Source organism: Anabrus simplex, chromosome 12 (assembly GCF_040414725.1).
Source record: "Anabrus simplex isolate iqAnaSimp1 chromosome 12, ASM4041472v1, whole genome shotgun sequence".
Lineage (NCBI taxonomy): Eukaryota > Metazoa > Arthropoda > Insecta > Orthoptera > Tettigoniidae > Anabrus > Anabrus simplex.
In genome coordinates, this window is record NC_090276.1 from 42,447,096 (window position 1) to 42,472,271 (window position 25,176).

The 25,176-nt window shown below is 38.4% G+C and overlaps 1 protein-coding gene across 1 annotated transcript in view; it reads right to left on the reverse strand.

The window, feature by feature from the left end:
* The window catches only part of LOC136884126 (hexokinase type 2), a 92,161-nt gene that overhangs the window by 20,403 nt on the left and 46,582 nt on the right, over positions 1-25,176 (reverse strand). The window contains exons 6-7 of the mRNA XM_068229799.1: positions 24,482-24,581; positions 15,664-15,853 (exon numbers count right to left, since the gene is read on the reverse strand). Of these exons, the coding sequence (XP_068085900.1) occupies positions 15,664-15,853; positions 24,482-24,581 (290 nt within the window). The remainder of the gene's footprint in view (positions 1-15,663; positions 15,854-24,481; positions 24,582-25,176) is intronic.

Consider the following 25,176-nt stretch of genomic DNA (forward strand, 5'->3'; position numbering starts at 1 on the left):
GACGAATTCTCTCGGCCGTTATTCTTGGCTTTCTAGACCAGGGCCGCTATCTAATCGTCAGAGAGCTCCTCAATTCTAATCACGTAGGCTGAGTGGACCTCGTACTAGCCCTCAGGTCCAGGTAAAAATCCCTGACCTGGCCGGGAATTGAATCCGGGGCCTCCAGGTAAGAGGCAGGCACGCTATGCCTGCACCACGGGGCCGGCGTTCAATACATAAGAGTTTTTTATTTAAAATTAAGAAATAGTTCTTAACATATTAGATATAGGGACATGTGTCACCCACACACAACATATTTTCTTCAACTCACCTCATATTTAACCAAATTAACATCACAACTGTCGAAAGGACATACACCACAAGCTCTACTCCATGTCGCACATTTTCCTTTCGACTTTTAATACAAGAAGCTACAACCACGTCTACCAGCTAATTATAAATATAACTACGTTTTCTGACGAGTACCTCTTATTGCTTCTAAGTGCTTCAAGAAGTTTGTCGTCTTATCTTTTCATATAAGATTAACAACTTCAACGGACAAACAACTTTGGATTTTACCTCATCTTTAACCAAATTAACATAACAACAGTTGAAGGGACATAACACCACAAGCTCTACTCAACCTCGCACATTTTCCTTTCAACTTTTAATACAAGAAGCTACAACCAAGTCTACCAGCTAATTATAAAAATAGCTGACGAGTACATGTCCTCGCTCCTAAGTGCTTCAAGAAGTTTTGTCGTCTTATCTTTTCATATAAAATTAACAACTTCAATTTTGGATTTAAATTTAACTACCACTAAGAGTGACTTTTATCCTAAATATTTAGCTGTTATAAGCTCCTTATGCCATCTCCAGAATAAGGCACCATATTGACCAGATTTCATTTCAACGCAGCAATTTACGTATTCTTTTTGAACTTTTAACTAACTACTTGTTACCACATTTTAAAAACAAGACATTCGTAAAAATCTACAATAAGGATTGATTATAAGACTTTGTCATAAGAGTACTTATAACTACTATATTCTACTTGCTAGTCATTTTGTACACATTTGTACCTAAAACAGTATCCTATTATTTATATTTTAGACATATAAGAACAATCAGGATCCTGATCTAACTTTCTTTCAGGTATGAGATTTTTAGGCTGATGATGCCCTAATTATGGGTGAAACATGTCCCTATATCTAATATGTTAAGAACTGTTTCTTAAATTTAAATAAAAAACTCTTATGTATTGAACAGGTGGAATTTATAATCTTTAAGTACATTTCAATACGGACCATAACATGAGATTTGTAACATGTAACCTGTGATCTTCCCGTGCGGCGGGAATAATGATGATGACTATGATGATGATGATAATAATAATAAGAGGTTGCTTTGCATGTGGACACCTGTTATTTTTAGTGTTGCATACATGAGAGGACTTATTCAAACCATAAATGTATGGTGGAATGCAAAAGAAGTTGTTTATATGTGTGTAACATCTGTATATATAATCGTCTGTATTTCCTTAAAATAATTATTATTATTTTGTGTGGCTTTTGCTAGCGTGGTGCAGTCCATGTAAGGCAGACCCTCCCATCAGGGTGGGCAGCATCTTACATGTTTGGAAAGTGAGTGAGAGTTGCAGAGATGTTGAGGACAGTACAAATACCCAGTCTCTCTGAGCTAAGGGAATAAAACATTTAAGATTAAAATCTCCAACCCAGTCGAGAATCGTACCCGGGGCCCTTTGAACCGAAGAGCACTATGCTGACCATTCAATCAAACAGTTGGACTACCAGACATTACAAAATGTAACATTTGCATTATCATTCCAGTGGAGACTCTCTCTCCAGCCCATGTGTTCAATGAAGCTCAGAATAACTACAAAAATTCTTAGTCATACACAGAAAGAGAGGTACATCAAAAGAATAGGTATGTAATACACTCTCAAAGTTCAGCATATACCAGATTCTGTTGTGTTGAGGTGGAAATGATATCATAATTTAATGTGAAACTCAGAAATAAAAAAATCAGTTTTTTTTTTTTTTTTTTTTTTTGCGGCATACCTCGACATATCATTGACGATGTAACTTTGAAGAATATTTAACACATTATACTACTCACCCTCCCCATTTCTACTATCATAATATATCACATCATTCATTTCATCTCATTAACTCTCTGATGAGGCTGACATCAGGAAAGGCATCCAGTCATAGTGGTTTAGTTTAGTTTATTGCCTTTCTTATATGGCGGGGCTCAGGCTATGAAGCCTGCTATTATGCCAAACCATATTATACAACAGCTTTATACAATTTACAGAATAATGTACATAAAATAATTTTTACATATATTTCTAAAAAAAATCACTAAAATTAACTTATTTAACCTCTATAATTTTTATAATTTCGTATCCTTTTTTGATAATTAAGAATGAATTATTACTTCTTTACGTTAGTGAGATCTACCTTTTACATATTTGAGTACCACATTAAACATTTCCTTTTAAATAGCCTTGGATTGCCTATGCCTCTAATTTCAGCTGGGATTGAGTTCCAGGAACGTATGGTAGCAGGTATGAATGAGTTGTCGTACAAGTTACTGTGGTGAATGGGAATGGACAAGAGGGAACGTGTGGATGACCTTGAGGGAGCTCTATCGGAAGGGGAGAGGTATTTAAAGTCTGTTCTAATATAGCCTGGTTCGCTTGTTTGCAGAATACTGTGGAGAAGGGAAACAGCGTAGTATTTACGTCGTTCAGTCAATCTTAGCCATGACAGATGAGAGAGGAAAGGGCTAATATGAGTTTGGATTGGGATATTTAATACGAATCGAGCACAAGCATTGTAGGCTCGCTGTAGTCAACATGAAAGTGTTTTGCTCATACTATATAAACTACATCTCCATAGTCAAATATTGGAAATATTAGACTCTGAATTAATAATTTTCTTGTGTTTCTTGAAAGAATGTCCCTCATCTTTTTTGCAGAATGTAATGAATAGAATACTCTTTGACAAATTTTTGTGACATGTTCTGACAAACTTAAATATTTATCAAATACTACTCCAAGATTCTTTACATGATCGTTAAATGGTACTGGTATTCCACTGAGCGTAACACTGGGTATAGATGTGTTTTGTATTTTAGCATGAGATTTATACGTGCCAATTATGGTGGTGGTGATTATTGTTTTAAGAGGAAGTATAACTAGACCACCATCCTCTATTAATACTAATCAGAGAGAAAAAATGAAAGGGACCCGACACTTCAAAAAATGAAGGTATCGGCCAAAGGAAGACAAGGGCCACGAAGGGCATGAAAATGAAAGACTCCCTAGGCCTCAAGGGATCTAATACTGTCAGGATCGGAAAAGAACAAGAGTTGACCAAGGGAGGTCGGGTAAGATAGCTGAAAGTGAGGAGCCTGCCACAAATAAGTGGAAGCAATGCCATGACTCAGCTAAGGGCCCCGTGGTCACCTCCGCTCAAGTTCAGAGCCCCTGAAGCCCACTTCAGTTGCCTCTTACGACAGACAGGGGATGCCAAGTGTGTTATTCTACTGCCCCCACCCACAGGGCATCTGGGCTTTAGAACACATGACTCTTCATTGTAACTGCCTTAGGCCTCTTCATACATTTCTAAACTAGATTAATGCTCAAAGCACTGGCCTTTTTTGAATGTAGTTTTGTTTTCAAGAAATTTTTTCGGGAAGCTTTGATCTGAATTGAGTTTTTGCCCTTGTAAATGCACTAGAAGTTAGTCTTACAGTCGGCTTTGCTACGTGAAAATGATAATATAAAACTCATTATGTTAGAGATTCTGTCATATTTAAGAACACCACCGGCTGATTGCATCTGTCTTCCCAGTGCCCACTGAACATCAATTCTCTCCAGCTACTTAAAAGAGGAAAACCTGGGATTGTCAAAAAAAAAAATACAGGAATACTAAATCTGTTCTCAAAATCAGGAGGAAGGGAGGTAGGAAGGTCCACAAATATGGAGTCTCCCGCTTAAATCGGAGGAGTTGGCACCTCTGGAATAGTAAGTCTAATGAAAATGTACGCTTCTTGGTAACCCTGGACCCAGTATGAAAAGAAATGCTCAGTATGTTGACTAAATCAAACAAATTAACAAACGTCCTCAGTTAGAACATCAGAAATTAACCCTTTAACCTATCAATTTTTTTTTAAATTGTGCCCTTACATACTATTTATTTTTTACGTTATTATATAACAACTTCTTTTGCATTCCACCATAGATTTATGGTCTGGAGAAGCCTCTCATGTATGCAACACTAAAAATAACAGGTGTCCACATGCAAAGTAACCTCTCATATAAGGTACACTAATGAGGTAGCCTTGCAGAATCCCCATGTTGCACCACTCTGCATCACCTGGAGAGCTCTAATTTCTTCTGAGTTGGAGCCATTTTTGATTAGTATTTAGTTTAAGAAAAAATGTCAATACCTTTTCAATACAATATATTAAGTAAATAATATTACATTAGTCTTGGGACTAGTTTCAGCCACTTAGTGGCCATCATCAGCCAAAATAAAAATTAAGCAGAACATGTGATAACAAAAACATATGTATATAAGATAAAGACAGTGTTGTAGGAACGATTGAAAATGAAAAGCTACAACCTGTTTTCTAGTCATTGACCGGGTCAGGGATGGAATGAATGAAGCCCCCTTTTTGCGGCGAGGATAGGAATTGTGCCGGCTGCCGAGACCTGTCGCACTCCTCTGGGGCAATGATTAATGACCGACAGATGAAATGAAATGATACTGGAGAGTGTTGCTGTAATGGAAGGCGACAGGAAAAACCCAGAGAAAAACCCATCCTGCATCCGCTTTGTCCAGTACAAATCTCACATGGAGTGACTGGAATTTGAACCACGGAACCCAGTGGTGAGAGGCCGACGTGCTGCCGCCTGAGCCACGGAGCCTCATTGTAGGAACGATTATAACATTAAAATACATATAACAACAAAAATTATGGATGTGCTTTTCATATCATAATATGATGCTGTCTTTAAATTGAATTAGGAAAATCAAAGCAGATCTCAGGCAATGAAGTAAATCTGGAAATTATAGCCAGAATTAGGAAGGAATAAACAAACAGAAAAGAAATTAAAAAGGAGAAAAATTATTTATGAGACTCACCTCTAGTGTGAAATATATTTCACAGCATAACTGAAGGAAAAAAAACTCACTTAGCAGCGGGCTAATGCACAAAACATAGGTCACTATCAAAGGAAGTCGTTATTCATTAACATTTGAAATACGATTTTGAGTTTTTACTGTAGCACTATGAAAGCCTCCAATACAATGTGAAAGCCTTGTGTTTTTTTGACAAATTATATTGGGGGAGGGGGGGGGAGTGTCCATACATGCAACAGGTCAAATGCACGTGAAAATACAATATTGTGAAACTCACAAGGTAACCTCAGATTTCCTCAAATGTACAATACATGCAAGTAAATGCACTTTTAACCTAAAACAAGTGCTGCACAGAGCAATTACTATTCAATCAGTGGACAAACAATGCACAGAAGGTGCAGTACCTATAGTCGTAATATTGAAAGATGTGTTCTGACAGTTCTTAGAGGGAGGTCCGTTTACTGCCTGCCTGGGTGAGGAGAAGGGACTAGCGGTTTGGTTGCCGTGGAAACATGGACAGGCCCACTGCGGTTGCCATGGAGATAAGCTTGCTGGCCGACTTGTATTGCTTGGAGTTGCCAAACTTCTCCCTTCTGAGTTATGTACAACAGAACACAACGGTCTGAACGAATGAACAAGTGAGCCGGAAGTGAAGGGAAGAAGAAAGGAATGCAGCAATGTGGCAACACCATGCAATGGCCATATCTGTAAGAATGCTTCTTTTCATATTACGGTTATAAGAATAAGCAATGTTCAGCACAATGTTACCAACTATTTGGAAAATTATAAAAACTGGAAACCTTATTCCAGTTAATTCACATGGGACCGTATAAGGGTTGAGATTTTGTGAACCTGTCTTTGGTAACTTGAAACTAATATGTCCCATCAGTAGAGTAGCTCTGTAAGGAAATGTGAGAGGTCTCCCTAATCCCATGTGGATTAAGCAGTGCTAGTAAATATCTGTAAAAGAAAAAAGTTAGTATTTTTTTTCCACTAAAGGTATCTCTTTACACTCCTTTGTGTTCCACTTCCTCCTTCTATAATAACAACAAAAAAAAAACAATAATAACAACGACAAAAATAATATGACTGGGCGAGTTGGCTGTGCAGTTAGGGGCGCACAGCTGTGAGCATGCATCCAGGAGATACGGGGTTCGAACCCCACTGTGGGCAGCTCTGAAAATGGTTTTCCATGGTTTTTCATTTTCACACCAGACAAATGCTGGGGCTGTTTCTTAATTAGGGCCACGGCCATTTCTTTCCTACTCCTAGATCTTTCCTATCCCATTGTTGCCATAAGACCTATCTGTGTCAGTGGGATGTAAAGGAAATTGCCAACAAACAAACAAACAAAAAGTCGGTTCTCATGTGCAGGCATTTTAATCCGCGAGGGGTCAAGGCACAGTCTTTTAGACTGGCTGCATACATTTTTTATTCTTTAGAAAGTTTCATGGTGTAAAGCTTCCTCCTTTCCTGTACCTTTCAACAGACTCATCCACTACAAGTGTTTACATTCGCTGTTCCCCCTTCCATCACCAGCCAATCAGTAGAAAGCTTTGTCTGTAAGCCTGGTCGTTTCCACCACATGCAACTCCCGGTATTGCCTTATTACCCAATCCTTTACACCATGCGCGACTTCTGACGTTCACCGTCTGTGTTTTCGATATAGAAGTGTTTATGAGTTTTATGGATATATTTTTCTTCAATAATACAATGTGTTTTGCAACAAAAACTAGTATTTTGTTTCATGGATATCTTCTTCTTCTTCTTCTTCTTCTTCATCCATTCCCTTTTCTAGATTCTCTCTGTGCAGAGTAGTGTACCAAAGCCCTCCACCTTATTCGATCTTTACACCATTCCTCTTCTAGCATTTAATTGCTATTGACTCCTCTATTTGCAATACAGTCCACAACAGAGCTCCTCCATCTCATTCTAGGACGTCCCCTAGGCCTCTTTCCAGTCTCTGTGTCCACGAATATTCTCTTTGGTATTCTCTCTCCTGACATTCTCATCATGTGTCCAAACCATTTTAGCTTTGCTATATCAGTCTCTTCTTGTAGTTTATACACTCCCATGCTTTTCCTTATTTCCTCATTTCGTATCCTATCTCATCTTATCTTTCCCTGTATGCTCTTCAAGAACCTCATGGATATATTTTTCTTTAACACCTTGAGTGCCACGTGAAGCCAACGTTGACTTACAGAGCTTAATGCCATTCGGGCTGCGTGAGTCCGCTGTGGATTCACGCGCACTCTCCAAGTCTCAGGCCCCGTGGTGCCATACCGTCATCACACTTGACATGTAAACGTATGTTAAATGAAAGTAGGTGGCCAGTACGTCATGAATTTATTCCTGGCCTGTTCATTTGCGAGTCCGATGTGACCACGTAGCCTGTACGTCACTGTAATATATCAACCACAATAAATAAATTATTATGAATTTATTTATTTTTTCAGATTATTTCATGTGTACAAATAACAAATCATTGTACTGTATAGTGTTCTCATTGTTCATTGTCTCATATGAGGGTCTATAGGCGAATTTAAAACATAGGACATAAAATATTACATGAACTTTCTAGAAAAAAATTGTAACTTTTTCTCATTCGCAATCACACCACATATTGATACACTTTTTGCATATGAATTTAAAGTATAACAAATGAGACTTTCTGAAGAAATATAATTGAAACTGTGTTTCACAATTACAATCACACTACAAATCTGTGCACTTTGCTGCATCAGTCCAAACAGAAGAAATTTTCACAGGCTGCTCATTTCAAGTTAGACTGTAGAGTCTTCCTCATGGCATATTGCCTTCCCGATTCCCGATAGATCTCTTCACAACACTTACTGCATCTCCGTCTTCCCTGCCGGCCTACATCCTCCAGTCGGTGGGGTAATACATGTTTTTTGGTACTTGTGGGGGAATGTGAAGATCTTTGATACCGGTACCGGTACCTGTTCACTGTTCAACAATGTCCTCTTTCAACTGGGTAACAGATATACTCTCATTCCCAAGCTGATTGGAAATATAGATGGCATTTATTATACTGTACTTGTGCTGACCAATATCTCTATAGCTATTTTTCTGTACCATTTTACTCCCCGTCTCAGGGAAGTACTATAGCTATTTTTATGATCTGATAAATCAATGTATGGTTTGCATTTGTTATACTCTATAACACTCCATGGTTTTTGCACTTCACCATCCCTCCTCTGAATAGAGACCATCTCACCAGTGTGTTTAGTTGTCAAAATTAACACGTCTCTTTTATCATGCCATTTCTGAACAACGTACCAGTGTTACTTTCATGGGCTCTTTTCTCTCCTCTTGCTAACTTGCTTTTAGTAACATCGGTTGGATTATCCTTCCAATTAGATTTCAGTGTTCCAAGGATATGAGTTTTATTCTTTAGTAGTTCATGAGCTAATGAGACAGACGTATACCAGTGTGTCAGGAAGGTGAGAACTGTGCTGGGATACGTGGTGATACATTGGTCTCTCGCGGCCTATACAGCTGGAACGTAGTGTCAGTGGCTGCGTGAAACCAATGTGTCACCACAATTTCAATACAATGTTATGACTACAATTTTGGCCCAAGATTACTAAAAGGTACATTTCTGTAAAAAGATGCACTATTTTATACTCTACAGTAAAAAAAAGAGAATGGCCTGGGTGGAAATATTTTACTGCATATGTGGCACTTAAGGTGTTAATAATACAATTTGTTTTGCATTAAAATGGCATTTTGTTTCATGATATGCTTTTCTTTAATTATATAACATGTTGTGCTGCATATTCTGTTTCAAGGATGTATTTTCATTAATACAATGTGTTTAGCTATAAAAAGTGGTATTTTGTTTCATGGATTTGCTTTTCTTTAATGATACAGATTGCTTTCCTATAAAAGCTAGAATTTTGTTTCATGAAAATACTTTTCTTACACAAAACAATGCGTTTTGCTAGAAAAACCGATATTTTGTACTCCCTGGTCAAATCGAACATGTGCAACACTTCATGCAACTCTTTTGACGCAATCACTCGCGGGTTAATTTGATGCCATCTAGGTTGCCTACGCATCAATTTTGATCTTCTATTTTATTCTACCAGATGGCAGAGTAAACAGATCTCTGTTGGGCAATCTACGACAGAGATTTTAATTTTCTTGGGTAAACACCAGATGTGTCACCAGAGATATTTTATATGCCAACACCGTATAACATAGACGTTGATGGACTTCTTTCTGACCTTCAAAAACCTTACTACCTCTGCTGAGTTCGAACCTACGATCTTGAGATCTGGGTTCCATAGAGGAAGATATATCCTCCTAAAATTATCTTTAAATGTCCACCCCCATAGCATAATAATAATAATAATAATAATAATAATAATAATAATAATAATAATAATAATAATAATAATAATAAAAAATCAAAAGTATTTATTACAAGTAAAAATTACATCAAAACATTCGTTAGAAGAAATTTGAATACTTTTACTCTCCAAATCTGTGTATAAATTAGTTCGACATACTGTGAATTCAGTGTTGCGTTGACTTCTACAATTATGATTCTCAGAACAGACGTGAAGGTGTTTATAGTGGGACGTTATTTCCGGTCACACGGAGTGGGGCGTCAGAATGGGCCGTGTTTATTTCACCTTAAAGAACAGTTGCAAAATTGAAGTTTTTATTCATAGTAACACCAAAATCAATGCCATTTTTGTACCGAAATTCAAGACTTTTATTCAGCATAAAACAGGGCCATTACTCATCGTGTATCAGTGAAGAAATATCTCAAATCTCCATCGACGATACTAAACCGTGCTTTCCCACAATGTGACTGCAAGACACAGTGTGCAATATAATCTGCTTATGTCAGGTCTGTGTAAACGTCAGCTTCGGGTGATAATTTCTCCTGTTTCTCCTCGAGATGGGTGAACACTTTCTCCAGAGAAACTAGACTTCATTACGCGCCAATTTGTAATCCATCTCACGTTCTATTACCGACACTGAACACTGCCGGCGATGAGCTTCACATTCTGCGGTCAACCCTGGGGTAACTGAAATTAATTCACTAAATTTCTCTCCATCGATTTACGTGATTTTTTTTCGGTAGGGCACGTTACGGTCAACTGATTGTGAATTCATTATTTCTTTCTGTACCCCCTATTAATCCTATACTATTTTCATCACCAGTAATCCTAATTAATTGTACTACAGTTACTCCTTATGTGATTTGCTCGTCTTATCTCCATTAACTGTAATTGATTATCATGGCATTTTCAATGAATGCTGTAAAAATATAAAGAAAATTAAATGGTAAGAGAGGGCCAAGAGGCCAAACCTCGCCACTATATAAAGACAAAAATATATAAATATAGCCTAAGTTATCAATTAATATGCCGGCCCCGTGGTGTACAGTAGGAGAGGTGGTAAAGGAGTGCTGGGTTCACGTGTAAAGACATGGGTTTGATTCCCCATCAAGAAGTCGTCGAAAGTGTGAGAAACAAGATTTCCACTTACGGAGATGCACATGGTCCTGAGGTTTTACTCCGCCTACACCAAAAATGAGTACCAGGTTAATTCTTGGGAGCAAAGGTGGCCGGGCGTTGAGCTAACCACTCTAGACCACAAAGTGAAGATGTCAGGGATAGTGAAAGTCTTTATCTTCCACCCCTACAAAGGCCTTCATGGCCTGTATGGAGATGACTTTGGCTCACCCGGATGCGCCGGGTTCGATTCCGACCAGGTCAGGGATTCTTTTACCTGGATCTGTTGTTGAAGATCGAAGAACACTGTCCATATTGATCGCCAACGTCCGAAAGACTGGGCAAGGCATATAGAAGAAGAAGAAGAAGGTTTCAAAGTTCACTTAGCCTGTGTGATTATAATCGAGGAGCTATCTGACAGCGGGAAAGCGGTCTTGGTCTAGAAAGCCAAGAATAACGGCCGAGAGGATTCGTCGTGCTGACCACACGACACCTCGTAATCTGCAAGCCTTCGGGCTGAGAAGCTGTCACTTAGTAGGTTACCAGCCCGAAGGCTGGTTGAATTCCCAAATAGTACCACTGAAGGTTTTGCATTTATAGAGAAACCATAAAAACCAATGGCAGCGCAAAAATGAGACATACTAGGCAAGATAAGGAGTGAATAGTTTGCCGTTGCTTTTTTCATTGGGCCAGAAAGTACTATTGTAGCACGACTGACCCCCTGAGCAGCACCTTTCATAACAGTGAGATGCATTATTCGTGCTCCTAACGTCACTAATTAGCACTAACTATTTTTTTTTTTGCTATCGACTTTACGTCGCACCGACACAGATATGTCTTATGGCGATGATGGGACAGGAAAGGGCTAGGACTGGGAAGAAAGCGGCCGTGGCCTTAATTAAGGTACAGTCCCAGCACTTGTCCGGTGTGAAAATGGGAAACCACGGAAAACCATCTTCAGGGCTGCCGACAGTGGTGTTCGAACCTACTATCTCCCGAATACTGGATATTGGCCGCACTTAAGTGACTGCAGCTATCGAGCTCGGTAATCAGCACTAACTAGGCCTCAGTAGCCTCTCTACTATCACAGCCATAAATGTGACCAAGACTTCGGTGGAAGCTACACTTTGCCCTGCCCAGTATCAAGAGACAAATGAAAAAGTACTGCATCCATCAAGAAATAGCAACAGACGCACACTGTCAGGTAGTGTACCAGAACTAGACACACCCAACCTAATTACTAGACCCGGATTTTTAGGCAGTAATGGGTTAGAATGCAAACTAATTTAGTTAATAGGAAGTGTCGTCCAGCCTGCCCCTCTGTAATGTAGCGAGAGTAACATAACTTCTAGGAGTTAGCATTGGCCATACCCCTAATGTTCATGCAAAGTTCATAGCATAACTGTTGTGCAGGCGAGAGTAACATTAACTTCTAGGAGTTAGCATGGGCCGCACCCCTAATGTTCATTCAAAATTCATAGCACAACCGTTGTGCAGGCGAGAGTAACATAACTTCTAGGAGTTATCATGAGCCACACCCCTAATATTCATGCAAAACTCATAGCATAACAGCTGTGCAGGCGAGAGTAACATAAGTTCTAGGAGTTAGCATGGGCCGCACCCCTAATGCTCATGCAAAATTTGTTTCATCAATGCTTTCTGTAGGATCTTCTCCCAGAATATCAAATCTGTTTGCAATTTCCACATTATACTTTAATCTTTCAACCTCCTGCTTCAGTTTCTCAGTGTCAACTTTGCATCTTTCCTCAGTCTGTGACTTACAAGAGGTTTTCAATTTCATTTTAACAGAAGCAATTATCATATTGTGATCAAATCCTATCTCAGCTCCTCTGTAACCTCTGATATCAGTTATGGAGCTTCTGTGCCTTTTATCAATTAGTACATGATCTATCTGATTGGTAGTCTTACCGTCACACGAATACCATGTTTCCTTTTGTATTTGTTTATGTGGGAAAGTGGTACTCCGCACATTCGTGTTTGTGTATGTAGTGAAATTGATTAATCTAATGGCATTATCATTGCTTTCGTCATGCAGATTTTCCCTTTCTATTGGAATAATAATAATAATAATAATAATAATAATAATAATAATAATAATAATAATAATAATAATAATAATAATAATAATAATAATAATAATTTTTTATTTATTTATTTATTTATTTATTTATTTATTTATTTATTTCTTTATTTATTTATTTATTTATTTATTTATTCATTTATTTATTTATTTATTTACATAGTTTACGCCCACATTCGAGCACTTAAATCAAACCCAAATACATTTATGTTAACAAAGAATTAACTGAAGATTTAGCTTGCATCATCTTCTTCCTTCCCAAAACCTCTTCATTCTGGCCGACCTGGCTGCCCTTTCTTCATCAGATATGACATGTTGTTTGTGTTGTACAGTTTTTAATGACAATCTTATTTGTTTGTTCTTGCGAATCCTTTTTTCTTCTCTATTTTCAATTTGCTTCATTGTAATATTCAGCTCTTCTAAATCATTCTGAACTTCTTTAAACCAATTATTTTTTGTTTTACTTTTCCAAAAGTAATTAAATAGTTGTTTTATTATCCTATTATCATTTAATCTAGAAAGATGACAGAAAAAGCCAATTCTTCTTTTTCTCATCGTATTAATAATAATAATGTAAGGCACTTGGTGCACCCCGTGCCCCGTTCCTACCCATATTTCCTGTGGAGAAGTGTATGAATAATAATAATAATAATAATAATAATAATAATAATAATAATAATAATAATACCAGGTGGTACACCTCTACACCGCACGTTTAAATCTTGCGCCAATTAGAACTCCTCTACTGGAGAAACACTGAACTTGGAACCAGACCAACTGAAATTTTTCCTCTGAAGATGTCACTGTGTGAATTTCGACTTGTTTTTGTTTACTATTTATCAAGAAGTGTGGACATTCTCTCATAGATGTCTCTACAAAAAAAAAAAAAAAAAAAACTATGATCATGCACCCTGGTGCGAAGTGAAGGAACTTTATTTGAAGAAATTTAGTATTCATAAGTTTTTTTCTTTACATAATTTTGTTCATTCATTCTTGGGTTGGCAATATTTATCTTTTCCTTCCGCCAGTTTCGAAGTTAAACAATCAATAATTTCTGTAATTAATTTTCAGCCAATCCCATATTTCTTCTTCGATTTTGTGTGTACCTTTTGATGTTAACAAATAGAACTCCGTGGGTGTGTCTTGATCATTCATGAAAGGTCTCGAACCTTCCCCGAGGGTATAAAACCTGCTGATTTTCTTGTCTCTCGGCCACTTGTTTAACATCTAATCCTGTGTATGGATGTGTAGCAGGAGGCGGGAGGTGCCTCTTTCTTCAGGCAGCAGTTCTTCAGTAAGGTAATGGCTGCTTAACATCTTTATTTCTTGCTAGCTTAGCAGTTTAACCTGCGGGAAAGGTCCGAAACCTTTACCATATAACCCATTTTTACAAATATGTAAATTTCTACCAGTTTATGTAAAAACTTAAGTAAATTGGTAACTGTAATTCGGTGATAGAGAGCGATTTACCCTCTCGAGCTCCCCTTCATATTGGTTTGAGGTGACTAAGTTTTGGTAACTGATTTTCTTCTTTTCCTCAATATTTTAAATTTCTTCCTTATAGGAGTCACCTCCATAGTTTGGGAATAGCCCCTGTTTCATCAGCCTAGTGCCTTTTAGGTTTTAAAATGTGTATTTAGGAGTGCACGTATACGCCTCCATTCCTTTTGGTATTCCGGGCCATTTACTTAACCTGTTCTTTTTCTGCTAAGGCCCAGTAGATTGGGTACAATATACCCCCGTGTCATTGTTGTAAGTTGTGCTTTGATGGCAATCAATGGTAAAGTCTGATATTGCCTTGAATAGGCGTGAAAAACTGAGAGCGTGTTAGCTCTTTTCCAGTGTGTAATAGTGCCTCTGGGAGGCTTGGGGTTCAAAGTTGGGAGCAAGTGCTCCAGGTATCAGGGGTTTTCTGCCCTTTGGTAAATATGTGTTTGTGAGCTGCGAGCTCAGAAAATGTAAAGGGAGGGCTTGAAGCCCAAGTTCTGATTATACCACCACTCTTATCTTTCCTAGAGTTAATTTTTGCTACTTGTACCTATTGCATTGTTTCGTGTTGTTCAAAAAAAAGAAGAGACAAAATATAACCTTGTTACTGTTTTAAATTAACTTTGATTTTGGTAGTTAGACCCAATCACCCCGGCACCTTCTTTCACCTCTGCTGATCCACTAAACCACGGTAATAATAATAATAATAATAATAATAATAATAATAATAATAATAATAATAATAATAATAATAATAATAATAATAATAATAATAATACCCAGCTCAATAGCTGCAGTCGCTTAAGTGCGGCCAGTATCCAGTAATTGGGAGATCGTGGGTTCTAGCCCCACTGTCGGCAGACCTGAAGATGGTTTTCCGTGGTTTCCCATTTTCACACCAGGCAAATGCCGGGTCTGTACCTTAATTAAGGCCACGGATGCTTCCTTCCACTTCCTAGGCCTTTCCCATCCCATCATCACCATAAGACATATCTGTGTCGGTGCGACGTAAAGCAAATAGCAAAAAAACAATTTTAAAAATCTAAAAAAATAATAATAACTTTAACTAACTACTTTTAGGGTTTTTGGAGATGCCGAGCAGCCTGAATTTAGTCCCACAGGAGTTCTTTACTTGCCAGTAAATCTGCTGACACAAAGCTGACATATTTTAGCATCTTCAAATACCACCGGACTGAGCTAGGATCGAACTTGCCAAGTTGGGGTCAGAAGGCCAATGCCTCAACCGGCTGAGAGCTATTAGCTGCTGTTCTTGGGGCCAAAGATATAAGAATGACAGGAGGGTTGGTATGTGGTTAAAATGGTCATGGCGCTCACCTCCATTGGGGGTGTGCCGGAAAAGAGCTGCACCATCTCAAGACGAGAACACGAGTTTACTTTTATCTTTAAATGTGATGAAATGTTAACTCACATAAAAAGGCCAGGGCTCTCTGAAGTCTTATCCACTTGCTTGTCCCACTTCGTGCGATAGACATCCAATGTTCCGTCTTCACCAAAAGCTCCATTCTCAGTGCTGATTAACATGTAGGGCTTCGTTATGTCACCCTCATATCGCTCCACATTTTCTAGTTTTTCCACATAACATGAATTTGAGCCTGTTCCTGAAGACAGAATTAAGCCAATAAGCTTTTATATAATTCTACTGTAAGAAAATTTTAAAACAAAAGGAAAAGAGCATTAAGTCATAATACGAGGTACATTCAATATATAATGCAACACATTTTATTTCTCGGTCAATTTCAGTTTTAAAATTTGGAATTTTGTTTGGGACATATTTGAATATTCCCGCTTCGTCTCACAGAGCTCCATTAATTTCTGAAAGGGGCAGTGCTTTCAAGATGGAGTCTGTAACAGAAGTACATGCCAAACAGAGAGCAGTTATTGAGGGTTTTTTGGCAGAAAACCAGGGCATCACAGATATTCATAGATGCTTGCAGAATGTCTACGGAGACCTGGCAGTGGACAAAAGCATGGTGGGTTGTTGGCCGAAGCATGTTTCATCATCACAACAAGGTTGAGCAGACCCACCTTATAGTCCGGGTCTCGCGTCTTCCGACTTTCAAATGTTTGGCCTAATCAAAGATGCACTCTGCAGGAAGCACTATGTGGATGATGGGGAAGTTATCGATGCAGCACAATGTTGGCTCCAACATCAACCAGTCGAGTGGTACCATGCTGGCATACAGGCCCTCACATTATGGTTGTGCACGGCCGTAGCATTGAACGGAGATTTTGTTGAAAAATAAGGTAATTGGGGGATTACGTGGTGTATTTGAATCCTCAATAAAACAAACCTGCTTTTAGGAAAAAAATGTGTTGCATTATATACTGAACTCCCTTTGTAGATGAAAATGTAAGTTGTAATTAAGTGTCTCAGTATTATAGGGAGGGACAAAAAGCCGATCGCACAATTTAGAAAGACAGAGGTGGTGGAGATGATTATTGTTTTAGGGGGAAGTATCTAGTGTGACCACTACTACTATTACAGTGCCATGCAATTTTTTTTTTTTTTGCTATTTGATTTACGTCACACCGACACAGATAGATCTTAAGGCGACGTTGGGACAGGTAAGGCCTAGGAATGGCAAGGAAGCAGCCATGGCCTTAATTAAGGTACAGTTCGAGCATTTGCCTGGTGTGAAAATGGGAAACCATGGAAAACCATCTTCAGGGCTGCCGACAGTGGGGTTCGAACCCACTATCTCCCGGATGCGAGCTCACAGCTGCATGCTTCTAAGACTGTGCTTTACATTGCTTATTCTTAAATTCCACATTCTCTATGCATTATTTGCACTGTTACTCATTGGTAATTAATCTGTGTGATGATTATTTGGAGCTAAAAGTGTATTAATTTTTATGTCTGTCCCTTTCAAGAAATTTTGAGATTTCCTTGTGCGATTAGTAATACCTATGTCTTCAATGGATATAACTCCCAGGAAGCCCAGTGTGATTGTAGCATTATCTCGGAATACTTCTATCACACAACAAGAGTTTGCTACTAAATTTGGTGTTGGTGTAAGCACCATAAATAGAATTATTCAGTGGCATTAACAGATGGGCTCACAATTTCACTAAAGAACAAGAGAAACTCTAGCAGGGAAAAGAAAACAATGCCAACTGATGTACGTTTTCTCCTTGGAAGAAGTAAATCAAACCCCAGGCTTACAGCTGTGGACCTGACTCACGAACGTTCATATTCATCAACCTGTGAGAAACAGGGCTAATAATGGTCTACCTGTTAATACAATTGATTATACAATTAGTATATACTGCTTACGACTTATTTCATTCTCTGGAAATGGACACTGTAAAAATCTCCCCCTGGTCTATATAAAGAATGAAGTCATTGAGAAGTCAATCACAATTGAATTACGAGACGGTCACGAGTCAGTGGATCTCCATAGTATTAGAATTAATACTTTTTCTTCTATACTTAGTGTCGTTAAAAATTTGACATGATGAGAAAAATAGTTCGTAGTGTCTGTAGAATTTTTCGTATCTATGGTAGTGTTTTTTTATTTTATTATTCAATTGTTTTATTCAGAGATTGTCTTCTCGCACCAGAACTGCACTTAATTTAGAATTACTCTATGACTGAAACTATGATTCTTTTGTCTTTTTGTGCCGAGTGATTGCACAATGTGTTGTTAAGTGTTGAGTTGATTTGAGACAGAAAGTTTTTAATAAATTTTTCTAATCAATTATTGAGAGTTGTGCCCAAATTTATTTCTGATACAAAGAGTTCGAGGATCTTGGTTACATGATGTGCGATGAATTGTGCACTGATCTGCTCTGGGAATGAGGCTGCACAATTGAGGCCATGTTGGAAAGCATCAGTTTGACATGCCACAGGGCTTTGTGTTCAATTGCATTTGTGAGTGCTGACACAAGTGTAATAGATTAATATAACTTGGATACAATATTCTTTAACCCATGGGTAAATAATGCAAATATCAGTTATTATTATTATTATTATTATTATTATTATTATTATTATTATTATTATTATTATTTCTTGTAAGGTGTGGCTATGATGTCGTTTACATCTATTAGTATTAGTACTATTATTATTTATGTAGTTATGTCCAGACTTTATTTGGTATAAATCATGATCATATTATTTGTGAGGTTATGTCATGAAACATCTGCTGTATATATATTAATATGAGTTTATTTGATGTAAGAACACATAATTAATAGTATACAATTTAGTATTACCTGTATATAAGATTTATAATCCAATGTAACATTGTGCAACACACTGTTATAAGTCTAGAACAATGCAATGTATGACTAGATTTGTGTAGAAACTTCCTTACATTGTAAATAGGCGCCATTGGAGACTCTCAAATTTACAAGAAAACATGTTGTGTGATATTCTTCTAGAAGCCTGGCCAGGCAACGTATATAAAGAGGCAGTCTTGGGAGTAGAGCTGAGTTGTTTTGATGAAACTTGTGTGGAAGTCATGTTAGCTGAGTGACTGAGGTCAAGTATGTGAATTAGTTATGTTGGTAGTTGGTTGACATGTAAGTGTTGCAGTCTCTAGATGTCTTCTTCTACTTCTTTGAAGAAGTGTTTTGTTTCAAGATGAAAGTTATTAATTAGTGCATGTGAATACGTGTAAATAACTTGTAAATACAACAGTGTGCACAACTGATAGCATTTTGAGTGCATCTCTGTGGCTACTTCAGTACAACTGTGTGGAGTTGAAAACTGAAATGTGAATGAACTTGTAAATAATTGTAAACAGTCATTTAAATAAAAAAATGAAACTGACAGTCAAGATTACAGAGGATAACCTATTCCAGGTAATGCCTGCCAGCGAGGACTAGAAACACATGGGTCTGAAGGTTTTGGCTGCAACTTCGTCAGTACAGGATATACAGGAAAACCTCGTCAAGTTGTTTCTGCAAGGGACAAGGAAATTTTACAATTTACTTTACGTCAAACTGACACAGATAGGTCTTATGGTGACGATGGAATAGGGTACGGCTAGGAGTGGAAAGGAAGTGGCTGTGGTCTTCATTACGGTGCAGCCCCAGCATTGGCCTTAAGCCATGCGCAAATTTAACAATGCTGCCTTGCAGAGCCCGTCTGAATTTGCCCGGGAAGCGATCTGATTGGTTAACTTCAGCAGCTGATAAAATGACAAAAACACGTAATATCAAATTATATATCAGTATGATTAACCGTCTAACGTTCATATTCCAGGTTCACATTATTTCCGACCACCCTGTATGTAGACAGCAGGTCCTGCAACGGTTGTGTTCACAGAGGAAAGAGTCAGAAAAGGGTGGGGCTGGTGAGGTTCATAGAGAGTGAGATTTTATTTTTAGACCTGGGAGGCTCTTGAATGTGATAATAAGGCATTTTAGAAGGAGATTACATGCTTGGTGTGAGGATAAGTGAGAGCTGAATGCTAGTTTTAAAATGCGATTCATTTTGTCGACACCAGTATGGTATGTGGTTATGAAGGGTACCGAGTTCGGATGCTTGAGGAGTCTGGGAACCAAGTTCGTGGCTTGAAAAATCTAGCTGTCAAAGAACTGGGTGGGTAATCTCTAGCAGTGAAGGCCTTCCTCAGGTTGTCATAAGAGCCTTGGACTTTGGGGTTTGAAGAAATTGGATCGCAAGGGTGACTGATTGATGACAGTGATCATTTTATGTGATATGGTGGAAACTGTTGTAGTGGAGACACTGCTGATGGTAGGTGAGACTGATGTGTTCAGATATATGAGGTGCTCAGATTACAAGTGGTGTAAGTCCATGGATACTCTTGTTAAGATATTTAGCTTGAAAGATGTAGGTAAATAAAAAAATCAGTACACACCTTACCATCCAATGCAGGTTTATTTGCAAACAGTAAATGTCGGTCCATATATTACTAAAGAACTGAGACTACTTCTGTTTAACACAGCAAGCTTTTCATTCCACCATAGAACATGTCCAACTTTGTCAACTTTTAATATTATGCTGGTCTCATCGGACAATTCTTCCCTCTACGCTAAAGTGGAACTCACATCTAGAACTTTCTAGAAGCATATACTTAGTTATATATTTTAATTGTGCAACACAGGAGTAACTGCCAACCAAAGACTATCTCATCAAGAGTTTTTATGTGACTTCACAAGATTTTACTTGTCAATGTGAACACTTCTGTTACTTTTATCATTATTCGCAAATACGGTTTTTCACTTTTGTCTGTCATTCCACCACCATCCCATCCTTCTAGATCCTCTCTCATTTCTCCACACTATTTTTATCACTATGTCTTTTACTGTTGTAATTTGGCTAGGCTGATGATGGTCCACAGTGGACCGAAACTAGTACCTATTAATATCATTGTAATGTTTTTGTAAAAACATCAAATGATTTTTTAGTATTGAGAAGGTGGAATATTAAAATTTTGTATTTACTTTAAGCATAGTTTTGACTGGCAGATATTTCTCACAATTGGAAGATGCTTGAAGAATGAAGGTTAGATAGATGGAATGAAGGATAAAGCATATCCTCTTTCTTGGTAGCAGGCGCTGCATGACGCTGAGTGTAGAGGAGCTATGTATGTATGTGGCAGTGAGAGTGCTAGTCATCTTTTATGTGTCCTGAGCAACATAAGAAGGTCGATCAAATATACAGAGGATTTTTGTTCCTGAACATCAACAGTTGGTAGGACTGGCCCCACGCTTCTGGTATGCTTAGGCAGGACCGTTAAGAGTGGAGAGAACGTGGTGTTAGATATTTCCTGCCGTTTCGTCAGTAACGCTCACAATGTCGGAGCAACAGGTGCACCTCTCCACTGCGCAATGCATAATTATAAACTTTCTTGCTTGTGAGGGAGTTTCAGCGGCGGAAATTTGCCAGAGATTGACTGCACAGTTCAGTGATCAAACATTGTCAAGGACGCGTGTGTTTGCCTGGCATAAAATGTTCAAGGAAGCACGAGGAGATGTGGAAAATCAGCAACACGATCACTGTCCTCGGACCAGCATTACAGACGAAATCATTTGTGCGGTTAAAGACGAAACAACATTATTGACGACGATTGACGGGCGAGAGTATCAGAAATTGCAGAACAAGTGGGAATCAGTTATGGGAGCTGTCAAGCAATCATCACAAACAATCTACAATTGCGTAAAGTGTGTTTCAGAGGGTCCCTCGTCTTTTGACCGAATATCTGAAGTTGAGACGTTTGGAGGTCTGTCAGAGGCTTAAAGCAAGGTTTGCAGAAGAAGGTGATGCATTTTTGAGTAGGATCATCACCTGCGACGAAACATGGGTCCACCACTACACTCCCGAATCCAAAGAAGCCAGTAAGGAGTAGCGGAGGAAAGGGGAGGCAGCACCAGTAAAAGCCAAGACTCGACTGTCAGCTGACAAGATTCTTGCAACTGTTTTTTTTAATCAGTGAGGCATTTTGCTGATTGATTTTTTTGCATGCGCAACGCACAATCAATACTGCTTACTACTGCAAACTGTTGACCAAAGCAAAGGTTGCATATCGCCGCAAAAGACGAGACCAACCGATTCGACAGGTCATCCTCCTTCATGACAATGCGCAATCCTATACTGCAGCTTTAACTGTCTCCAAGCTACAGGAAATGCACTGGATTACACTTGATCCTCCTCCTTACAGCCCAGACTTATCGCCCTGAGATTTCAATTTGTTCGGACCACTTAAAGAAGCTCTAGGAGGGCAACGATTTGAAGATGACGAGAATGTAGAAGACTTCGTGCTCAACTGGCTGGTGACACAACCCTGTACTTTTTACGATGAGGGCATCAAAAAGCTGCCCATATGCTGGGACAAATGCATTTCCAAAGCAGGAAATTATGTGGGAAAATAAAGTGTAATTGTCTTGTGTTTTTCAATAAATGAATTTAAATAAAAAATAAAATCCCATTTATATTTGATTCCTCTTCGTATTTTTCTTCATCCTTTAGCCATCTCATCTGAGCCCAATTAACATTATGGCCAGCATCAGTTTCCTTTCTGGTTACAATACAGTCCTCTGTGTGCTTCACTTCTAATATTTTATAAGGATATTTCCTATTTAACTGCCTTTTAAGCCAATACTGTTAAAATAACAGCGACTGTGAGAAAATGTCAAATCCCAAGCATAACACACCGAGACTTCATTTACACAGGCTGTAAATGGAGTAGTGGCAATACTGATAGAAAGCAATATTTAATGAACTAACAAGTACAGTTGCATTATATTTCTTCAATGTAGTCACCCACAAAGTCTATTACCTACTGCCAAATGTTTGGAAGCCATTGGCAACCGTTGGCCAGGCATTCTCTGTCGACAACAGCGACGGAGCAACCTACTGCGCAGAGTACAGATGCCACATTAGGAAATTGGCAGTCTCGGAGGGGTTTCTTCAACTTTGGAAACAGGTCGAAATCTTAAGGACTCATGTCTGGTGAGTACGGAGGATGTTCCAAGACCTCATTCCGACATGCATGAAATGCTTGGCTCATTGTGCAACCATCCTATACGGTAATGCATTCTCACACAGACTTCATGTAATCCTCTATAACATTCTGATCCTTTTTTGCTATGGCAACCTTGATTTTAATCCACGAACGCTGATCACTTATTGAAAACATGCATTAGAGCGCTGAAATCGACACTCTTCATCAACATTCTTCACTTCAATGCCAAACAGCAATAATATTTCCAACTGGATGCCCGTTAAATGTACAGTACACATCGATAACAGCGCCACCTGACTGCTCCCATATTTTATTTGCTCATGCCCAATCTCCTGCGAGTGTCTGGACTACGTTGCCACTACTTTACTTACGGCCCTCGTATATTCTGAAAGAACAGCAAGCTGATTCAGTGGTCCGGTAAATTGCTGCAGATAGTTCAACTGTGGACTTAATTATTTCGTCCTGAGGAAAGATTTCATACCATTGAACATCTTAAACCTCCTACCTTAATAATTTTAATTTTTGGATTTAACACCACTTGTATTCTGAGCGTCACATATACAGTAGAGTCTCGATTATCCGACGTAAACGGGACCTGGAGTGCGTCGGATCACCGAAAATGTCGGATAATACAGAATAACTTTGAAAATGAACTGAAACCAACAGGAAGGCTAAAATAATGACATGTTTTACGGTGCTCTATTTATTGAATTACCAATTCAATTGTACAGTACATGCAGTAATAAACGAAAACATCCCAGATGTCTTAAAAAAGAAACTTTTCTCCACAGATATTAAGCTACCTAATACTGTACCGTTTTTGCCACCGATCACGCCACCCAGCACTGGCAGGAAAATTAGGGTCCCCTTCATTAAACTCCTTCTGTAAATACACAGCCTTTTCCTGCAGAATGGTGCCAGATATTGGCAGGCCCTTTTCCCGGTGTTGAGATACCAAAGAAATAGTGCTTCACTTTTTTTCGTACTGACATTTTTTCATTGTTTTTCTCTGCTCTGGTAGAGCACAACTTTTCAATTTCTTCCCTCTGTTTTTCCCAGTCTCCCACTGTAACACGTCCAATACCATAATCTGAAGCCACATTTTGAAGAATTTCCCCTTTGTCCAGTCTCTTTAATGCACTCAATTTGTGTTCCATAGAAACAGTCACTTTCTTCCATTTACTGGCCATACTCACAGAGGATATGAAAATTATAACATCCGCACCCAACCAATACTACAATGACTGAAGACTCACTGCACCTGTCCTTGAGAAATACCCACTCCTACCGCCAGCGTTCAGGCCAATGCTTGTCTCATGGTCGCACCCTCCACAGCGGGTGTGCCTGAATTTAGTCTCCACCAAAAGTTGAAATTAAGTCTAACAGTGTCGGATAACACGGAATGTCAGATAAGCGAAGGTCGGATGAGCGAGACTCTACTGTATTCAACAGATGAAATGTTTTGGAAGTCAAACAAGCACATGCAGAGGAATATTTTTTTTCAAACATTCAATTTTTAGGCATTTCAGAATATCTCCTTTAAAAATGAAATGGCAGGTTACACATGTTATACTTTATCAGTCTCTTTACGAGTGCCGAGAACACTCACGCTTACCCAGCTTGAAGACTGAACTGACATACTTTACCATAATAGCAGGTAGCAATGGTCTTATCAATTCTGTAAGGATTCCACTTCCACTGAATGTATGAGAATTCTCTCAAAAACAATTCTGGCGTCACACGAACACTGCATTTGTACCAAAGAAGGTAACAAACATTAGCTTACCATACCTAAGATGAGACCAATTTTGGTGTTTTTATTCTTCCACGCACATGACAATAAAGTTCCTGTTGAATCATTGAGAATCGCACAGACTTCTATATGTAAATCCTGAAATCAAACAACGAAAAACATTTCTTTTAATTCATATAAACAAGGTACTTACTCGCCCTAAAAATAGGATTACAAATATCCTTTGAGAAAACAGAGATCCTGCCCGTGAAATACCTGAGCATAAATAAAATCTTCATAAATGATCAAGAATTTAACATAGTTCTTGGAGAAATCATCGCACACAAATTAAACAAGAAAGAAACCTGGATAAACAGAACTTACAAAATGAAAAAAAGTCCAATTTCTAACCTGGTCAATGTAAATAAGAAATCCCTGTCAACAGACACTAGGATCCAACGCTATAAAACCGTAATTCTCTCGGAAGCCACTTACACTTGTGAAACCCTGTTCCAAATTAAAAACTAAAGTAGGCAATTATTGTGGTTTCTTGGCATTTTAATTACACAAGAACCTCGTTTATCCAGATTAAGTGGGACCGAAACTGATCCAGATAATCTGCAAAACTCAAAAACAGTACATGTTACATTAACATAAGTTGTACAGTAATACTTTTTTTTTCAATTGTACAAAAAAATATAAGAACACTTTTCTTACATTTACGACTCTGTTTTATGCACTAAAATAATGTGCG